This window comes from Trichinella spiralis (genome assembly GCF_000181795.1).
Source record: "Trichinella spiralis strain ISS 195 chromosome Unknown Scfld1557, whole genome shotgun sequence".
NCBI lineage: Eukaryota > Metazoa > Nematoda > Enoplea > Trichinellida > Trichinellidae > Trichinella > Trichinella spiralis.
The window spans coordinates 206,401-215,145 of NW_003528496.1; the positions used below are offsets into that span (position 1 = coordinate 206,401).

The 8,745-nt window shown below is 42.4% G+C and overlaps 4 protein-coding genes across 4 annotated transcripts; 2 read left to right on the top strand and 2 right to left on the bottom strand.

Annotated features, from left to right (window-relative positions):
- Positions 1-3,349: 3,349 nt before the first annotated feature.
- Tsp_04484 (conserved hypothetical protein) lies at positions 3,350-3,716 on the bottom strand. Its single transcript, XM_003369009.1, has 3 exons — positions 3,692-3,716; positions 3,506-3,654; positions 3,350-3,475 (listed from the first exon to the last, which is right to left on the bottom strand). Exons 1-3 carry the CDS (start codon positions 3,714-3,716, stop codon positions 3,350-3,352), a joined length of 300 nt encoding a protein of 99 aa, XP_003369057.1.
- Positions 3,717-4,106: 390 nt separating this feature from the next.
- On the top strand, positions 4,107-4,406 carry Tsp_04485 (hypothetical protein). The gene has a single exon (XM_003369010.1). The coding sequence runs from the start codon at positions 4,107-4,109 to the stop codon at positions 4,404-4,406; it is 300 nt and encodes a 99-aa protein (XP_003369058.1).
- A 2,020-nt stretch (positions 4,407-6,426) lies between these two features.
- On the bottom strand, positions 6,427-7,833 carry Tsp_04486 (putative integrase core domain protein). The gene has a single exon (XM_003369011.1). The coding sequence runs from the start codon at positions 7,831-7,833 to the stop codon at positions 6,427-6,429; it is 1,407 nt and encodes a 468-aa protein (XP_003369059.1).
- Positions 7,834-8,003: 170 nt separating this feature from the next.
- Positions 8,004-8,635, top strand: Tsp_04487a (hypothetical protein; the record flags this gene model as incomplete). Its single annotated transcript, XM_003369012.1, has 2 exons — positions 8,004-8,099; positions 8,159-8,635. Coding segments are annotated over exons 1-2 (573 nt in total), but the record flags the coding sequence as incomplete, so codon positions are not given.
- Between the last annotated feature and the right edge of the window lie 110 nt (positions 8,636-8,745).

Genomic DNA, 8,745 nt, shown 5'->3' on the forward strand with positions numbered 1-8,745 from the left:
GCGTCGGTCGAACAATTTGAATATGAGCTTCACTTTGACCATTGATCAAGAGGTGTATCTGTTCGGCGCAAGTGACGTTGGTGCCGTTGACGTTGATAATTCGGTCGCCAATAATTAAGCCGGCTCTATATGCGGCACTTTCCAAAACTACATCGTAGACAAATGCAGAAGCCGGAGCCTGGCCGTACCACTGCATCAGTCGTATGCCAAAATCTTGTTCACTTCGTTTTAATTTCAACGCGAGACGATGCTTTTCATGCGTCATTTTTATTTTATTAAATAATAACTGAAAAAACAAGCAAATTTATTTAAACCAATGCAATATATATATATATATACATGCAATATATATACATAAAGCCCTTCCGCTTTTGTATTGCAACGCTGCAATGGCAGTGTTTTGAATTTGTACCTGATTGAAATAGGCCATTACTTGAAGAACTGGTCGAAGTGAGAAAAAAGTGACTATTGAAATAATTATCATTGATAAATTGTAGAAAAGCACTTTAAACGAATAGCTGTTGGCGAAAGCATTCAAACTGAAGAAGATGATTGTCATCAGATGACCGAAGTTTTATCTATCTGTGACATTATTGTCATCTTATAACTAGCAAAATCGAAATCGAAGCAGTATTTGAAAATTGAATAAAATGGACATATTTTTATACATTGCATAATAATTTATAAAGAAATAAATATTCATTTCAACTTTATATTAGTTGCAAGCAAATGAAACAAACATGATGAACCGAAAAAATTAACAAAATAAATTACGTAAATTGAATAAAGTAGATGTTAAGAAATGAAAAAACAAACGAGCCAGTTGGTTGGTTGGTTGGTGCATTGTAATGTTTCCTGATGTGCACGTTGCTTTCTGGATGCTAATTGTCTATTGTGTGCGAAGTGTGAATTGCACGTTCCACTGCAGAATCTATTGAAATTCTTTTTCTTACAATTTTTCAGTTTTGTTTTCAGTAATAAATAAATAAATTTATTTAAATTTGAATTTGAAAATAATATTGCAAGATGCAAGTGAACATTTTCTCGTCAACATTGTGTAAAAATTTTGCTGTTCTGCTCATGCTCAACAATCAAATCGTTAATCAAATGGAAAATGTTCCTTTCAACAACACGCATAAATACGTTCAAATGTTAACCAATTATTTGATCGATGAATAACAAAATGACAAAAAATTTATTATTTTTCCAGTTTTTATTTTAAACCATTATTTAAAATTTTTTTCGAAACATTTATATATATCATCACATTGGATGTAAATTGGTCTATAAAATTTGTATGTTCAAAAATCAAACAACATCAAAACTACGTACATAATAAATTACTTAGGTAAATCTTGAATAAGGTCAAATAAACAGAAAAAAAATATTTAAATTAATTCTGTTTGCTTCATCATGTCAAAAGTTTAATTCAAAATGACATAAGAATATTTATTTGACATACAAAAAGAAAGGTTACAGTTGTTTTTTCTTCAGTTTGTTACCTGAAAATTTGACAAAAACAAAATTTTAACAAAGAAAACGTTATGCGAAATTATTTCACGAACAAATTTTTTTTAAATAAAGGATAAAATTTATATTTGAGTACATTTTATTCGAATGTTATTCTTATTTCAAAAGCTAAAATCAAAGATACCTTTGTAAATTATTAATAATAATCAGCTTCAGATCATTAATATTGACAGTTTTGATTGGCAATGTCAAAAAATTATTGGATAAAAATTTGGGCTTGTCTTCTTGATTTTGCTTATAAAAATAACCACCAATTCAAAACTGGATCGCTTCATTATTTACTTGAAGCAAAACTAATCTGCTAACACGTAGTCCAGTTTACAAGCCAACGCAGCATCATTTCATTTTTCCTTTGTACATATTCAATTAAACAACTAGACTTTATTATTTTTAATTTCTGTATTTCCACGTTCAATACAATTCACTATAGTCTATTTATCTCAGTATTTTACAAAAATCGACAAATGGAAGCAATACCAACGGTATGCTCAATAAACCAATCAACTTTGCAATACGATACACAATAGAATTAAATAAAATTGCACTTTTCAAATTTAAACGAACAACAAAGAGCAATTAATTGGTTATCAAATTATTACTCATAAAGAATTTGCCAGTTATTTATGATAATTTACAAGCTGTTGTCTTTTGTTATAAATTTTCAACTAGCTCAATATTCAAGCATCAATTAAAAAATAATGCAGAAATAAAACTTATTTAACAATTTAAAATATAATCAAAATTTAAACAATGCTACATTTTGAAAAATCAATAACCATAAACTGGTTATCTCATAAATCCAGTTTCAAAATGACACTCCAAATCTTTCATCTCGTGACTTAACGGGCTGACTAATTAACATTAGAAATAACATTTCAATCATTTCCAGAAATATCATTCAATTTCATCAAAATTCAATAAATATTGCGATATTTATTAATAGGAATTTATTAATTAAAAAAATTATTCATTATTTTACCTGCTTTCAGGGAGAGCTGGCATGTCCAACTGCGTTTCAGCATTGCTTCGTCCATGAAGAAAGCATGGTCCAATTCAGGCTAAATACAAGACTTTGAAAGCCCATTCTCACTGGACGTAATTGCACTGCAAACTTTTCTACTGCGATTAGCTGTGATATTCGTCATTTTATTTGTCCAAATATTTTCTTTCATGATTTCCTGAATTGGAGTCGTGAAATTTTAAATTTTTAATAGATTCATGCTTATCACAATTTATGAACTAAAATCATTCATAAAAACTGTTTTTTTACGTATAAGTTGTCATAAAATTATGCTTTGAAATGATAAGTATTTCCAAAAACAACATTTTTGGTATAGCAATATCATATTGCACTACAATAAAATCATATGGAACAAAAACTGAAAACTCAGAAAAAACTACACAAACTACAGTAAGTAAAGCATTTTTTATTGTTCACCAACAACAATTATAAATAACATATCATGGAGCAATATTAAGAAAGTGAAAACGAAGAAAAATGAAACCCTGAATCCGTGTGTTTGGAAAAGACTTCTCAATGGCCAGCATAAAGACTGTTTAAGCAAAATCAGGCATAAACGGAAAAACAGATATTATACTGGAAATCATCAGCGAATTTAATCAGTTCTGGATGCGACATATAATGAAAATCATCTTCAATAAGTTTGATCAGTAAAACAGCAGTATTGCAATTGAAATGAATCATTTGAGAGAATTCAAAAAAGCCTTTTCATGTAGTGACTTTGATGAAAATGAATTGATAAGAAACTGATTGGTTTATTAATTGAGTAGAATAAGAAACTGGGAATCACACACCAGCTTACGTTGGCCAGCCAGACTTTAACGGTGCCTTGTGACTCTGAGGCGCTGGCATGTCAAGGAACCTGACGATATTCAGGAGCTCTGGGATGCCTTTCTCACTGATCGCTTGACTCCGGTGTTTTTTCTATTCTTAGTTAATCATATACCCAAATACAGCAACCCAATCGCAAATCAGACCATACCTGTCCAAACCGCGAGCAGCTGAATTGCACATCACTATTTCGCACAAACTTCTAACGGCGCTTTCAACGATTTGCAGATCGACAACATCCGCACAAAAAGACCATTGTTGACGTAAATATGCTAAAATATGCACAAAGAAATAGAATCATTCTTGTACCCTGCAAAAAGAGCACTGGAGGCATTCTTCAGTGGTTACCACCTGCGCACCACAAAATACGAGAAGGTTGGTAAGTTGACAGGGATCTGAAAACCATCCAAATGCCAATCATGACGGTGGTAACGCACACATTACACAGGTACGTCAAACGTACGTGGATGAGGTATGAATCACAACCATCAGGTTGATCGATGGACACCTAGGTTAACATGCACATTGGCATGGCGAATCTGCATCAGCAACTGAAATTTCTTCAAAAGAGATCCGCTGCCAGCGTAGTTGTCACAGGTTCAGCATAAACCTTCATAACTTCCAGCTAAGCGGCTATGAAATGGCTGAGCGTAGCTTTTAGTATTTGATATGTGACTGTGCAGAAAGGACTGCACTTGCTAGTGTAACAACCTGATGCGCAGGCATGCACGTGACTACCGTATCCTGGCATCTCATCCCGTTCAGTCTTTGCTGTTTTGCCGTATTACGCTTTCCTGTTCTGTGTGTGTGTGACTGCGAGTTGCTGCTTAGTAAACGTGACACCATGGCCAATAGCGAAGCGTGTTACACTATACGTGGCACGGCAAACCGCAAGAAATCTTCAGTCGGTGTTGCAGCAACCGAAAGCTTTCCAGAACGATGCTGCCTTGGGGTGCCTGTTGTAGACACCTTTTATCAGTTGCCCACAGCCAGAGCTCCTGGCCAACCCGCTGCCACCGCCTAGTGGGGTCACCACTACTTAGTATTTTGGCTGCTACCTGCGCTTTTCTGTTCATCCACGTTCATCAGTTTCTCTGACAAGCGACGCCCCTACGTGAGTACTGAAAGTTCCTGTTGGTAATCTGCCTCGTAACTCGCTTCAGTTGCTATCTCACTGATGAAACGAGCAACCAAGTTGCGTTCGATCATAGCAGCTTTATGATTCAGCGTAATCGCATTCTCGACTCACGACTCGACCATGAATGCGGACAGTCAGTTCCAAGAAGGATTCCTCATTGTCGTAAGTATTCAGCAGCTTCTTCCTCTTCTTCATCAAACGAATTTTTTGATTTTTCGGCAAAAAACAGATAACACAAAATTATCTTCTAAAAAATGCTGACAACAACCTCCGTGTTTTAAGACACCACCAGTAGCATCATCAACTCTCAAGTAACGGCCCACTTTACGTCAGCAACTACCGTAATATTTCTGACAGTCAGGTACATATAAATTCTTTTTTTCGATCAGATGTTAGTTCTTCCTGCTCTGTTTAGGCGTTTTCAAACAGTATTTAAGATAATTCATACTTTGGCATAATCACATTATAGTGTGACGGCGACCGTGAAACTGTACCTGCATATCACGCCAAAATTTTTGTAGGACATCGACAGTAGGGGACGCCAAGTCAGAAGCCGGTGATTGTATGCGGTACTGCTGTTATTCCGTCTTTCTTATTTTGTCATTGTTGTTTTCAATGTTTTGTGCTTTCTCTAATAAACTCTTAACCTCTCGCGTTGGAGTGAAATAACGTAGCGCCGACGAGCGCTACAATAGCTTGAAACAAATATTACTTTAAAATACTGGAGCTCTATTTGTGCTTAAAGTTTAATTCAGTTGTAACGCACTTTCCGTCACAGCAGGCGGGCCGGCCAACGCCATGTTGTCCTCAGTCGGGTCATCATCGTCCAAGTTGACTTAACTGGTAACTACTCTTCTTGAGGTAGACGTGTGTATTGAGTGTGCAGCGGACACGGACCGAACTAATGAGATCTTTCCTGCAGAAAATGAAGGCGAAGAACACTGAAGCTACAGTATGAAGAATAATACATGAAGATCGGAAGAGCAGTACGGTAAGGGTTGTTGACTGGAGTGTTGGGAAGTTGCCAAGAGTGTGTGCTTGTGTTTTACATCGTCGTCGATCCTGGTTTCCGATTGTCTAATAAAGTATATACTCATTGCTTGTTCTTTTGTTGTCGCAATGCCATCAGGAAAGCGCGAGACTGAGCGAAAGGGAAATGCACCAGTCAATACCGGCCCGTCGCCAAATAGCGATGGACTCGCCAATAACACGGTGGAGGAAGTTAACGAGCTTGTTCAAGGGAGCGACTCGTTACAGTTGTTTTGTGAAATATTCGAAAGTTTTAAAGCTCATTGTAGAAATTGGAGAACAGTTGTGGCTAGCTGGTGATGCCTGTTATATTCCAGAGTCAACGGAGGAATATCAGCAAAAGCTGAGCTGATCGTGAACTATGACAGCGTAGCACTCATCTACCGTATCTGGCACATTTGGACATGACAATCAGTGGCAGAATACGGTAGTGCAGTGGCATGCGGCAGATTTGTGTGTGGTTTTGGTTAGTGATCAATAGTTTTGTGATTTTTTGTGGTGGTTGTTAGTAGCAGAGTGTAATAAACATTTGAAACGATTGTTTGGTGTTCGTTTTGTAAATCACTTGTAACGAGTCGCTCCCTTGAACAAGCTCGTTAACTTCCTCCACCGTGTTATTGGCGAGTCCATCGCTATTTGGCGACGGGCCGGTATTGACTGGTGCATTTCCCTTTCGCTCAGTCTCGCGCTTTCCTGATGGCATTGCGACAACAAAAGAACAAGCAATGAGTATATACTTTATTAGACAATCGGAAACCAGGATCGACGACGATGTAAAACACAAGCACACACTCTTGGCAACTTCCCAACACTCCAGTCAACAACCCTTACCGTACTGCTCTTCCGATCTTCATGTATTATTCTTCATACTGTAGCTTCAGTGTTCTTCGCCTTCATTTTCTGCAGGAAAGATCTCATTAGTTCGGTCCGTGTCCGCTGCACCACTCTCCCCCTCATGAAGAGCACGTCCTGTGCTCACTTCCTGCGTCTGTACGAAATCTCGGAGCCAGGCTGGTCGCCGCGTCTTTCTCCTCTCCCGTTGTCTCCCCTGGGCTCCTTCTCCTTCACGAGTGCCGTGATACGGCTTCAGTCGGTCGAAGTGTACTACCAGCCGTTCTCTTCCACCTCCCACCTTCTCTATCCGGTACGTGTTCCAATCCAGCTTCCTCTGAACTTGATACGGACCGTCCCAGTACGCCCCAAATTTGGTCTTTGTGGGGAGTTGCATCCACACCAGATCGCCAGGCTCGTAGACAGGTCCGTAGGCTTTCCGATCTTTCCATGCCTTTTGGCGTCGTTGTTCCCGGCCAGCTTTCTTTCGGACCACCTCGTACACCCGCTCCAAATCTCTGCGCAGGTGCTGTACGTATTCCCCTGCGGACCTCACTTGTGCATCCGTCGGCACTCCGTACATCAGGTCCACTGGTAGCCGGAGCTCTCTGCCGAACAGAACGCGACTGGGAGTGGCCCCGGTTGTGCAGTGAACACTGGTCCGATAAGCCAGCAGTGTCCGGTCGAGGTAGACATCCCAATCTTCCGGATGGTCGATGGACGCCTTCGCTAGCATGTCCACCAGCGTGCGGTTCATCCGTTCTACCAAGCCGTCTGACTGCGGGTGGTAAGCGGTGGCCCTGGTTTTCGTCACACCAAACAGCTGGCACACCTCCTTCACCAGCTCCGACTCGAAATTCCGGCCTTGGTCGGAGTGCAGTGTCTCCGGCGCACCGTAGCGGCAGAAAACGCCGTTCACTAAAGCCGTCGCCACTGTGCGCGCCTCAGCGTTGGGCAGGGGGAACGCCTCCGGCCACTTGGAGAAGTAGTCGCAAACCACTAGGATGTAGCGATTACCACTCTGTGTCTCCTCCAAGGGTCCCACAAGGTCCATAGCCACTCGTTGGAAAGGGTGGCTCACCGGCTGCAGCTGCATGGGGGCTTGCAACTTCCGAGTTGGGATCGCACGAGCGGCGCACGTCTGATACGCTCGGCACCAATCTTCCACGTCCTCCCTCTGCTGGGGCCAGTAGTAACGCTGGCGCACTTTCGCCAGGGTTTTTGCCACTCCTAAATGCCCCCCGTTGGTTGGTTGTGGATGGTCTTCAGGATTTCCAGGATGTTCCGCCTCGGAATGACCGGCAACAACCTGGAGTCTCCTGTGTCGGGGATCTCCCACGTGCGACATATAGTCCCCTCGTGCAGGACTATCCTGTCGCGCTAGCTCCACAGACGCTTCATCCAGAGACTGCCCTCTGGAGCCAGTTGTGGCCATGTCTCCTTCTCGATCCATTCCCGAACCTGCATGCACTCGGCGTCTTCCTTCTGCCAACGTTCGACGAGGCTGGGTGACTCTAATGCCATAGCTGCCACGTGGACATTCAGGGAGTCATCACCGGACCGACACTGTCTGCAAGCACGCCGGGACAGCGCATCCGCGTTCTGGTGTTTCTTTCCGGGACGATGGACCACCTCAAAGTCGAACTCGGCCAGTTTCTCCAGCCAGCGGACGACTTGTCCCTCGGGCTCCCGAAAGTTCCGCAACCACTTCAGGGAATTGTGATCCGTCCGGGCTGTGAACTTCCTACCATATAAGTATGGCCGGAAGTGGTGAGTAGCCCAGACTAGGGCCAGCATCTCCCTCCGCGTCGCGCAATAACTCCGCTCCGCACGCGAGAGCGAGCGGCTGGCGTACGCGACCACCCCCGGTGGGCCCTGCTCTCCTTGCTGCGACAACACTGCCCCGATGGCGTCTTCGCTGGCATCCACATCCACCAGAAAAGTGCGGTCAAAGTCTGAGTGGCGCAGAATCGGGGGACTCACCAACGCATCCTTCAGGCGAGCAAATGCTTCTTCCTCCTTCAGACCCCAACGCCACTTCTCACCTTTCTTTGTCAGGGCGTGCAACGGATTTGCCACGCTGGCGAAATTCCGGACAAACCGCCTGTAATAGGATGCCAATCCCAGGAACTGCCGGACTTCTCTCACGCACCGAGGCGTGGGCCACTCCTGGACCGCCGCCGTCTTCTCTGGATCGGTACCAACCCCATGCTGCGTCACAATGTGGCCCAGGTAGTGTACGCTCTGTCGCATCAGTTGGCAATTCTCCGGCTTGATCTTCAATCCCACGGACTGCATGCGGGACAGCACCCCTTCCAAGCTTTCCAGGTGCCCTCCTCTGTCTTCCCGAAACCATAATATCCTC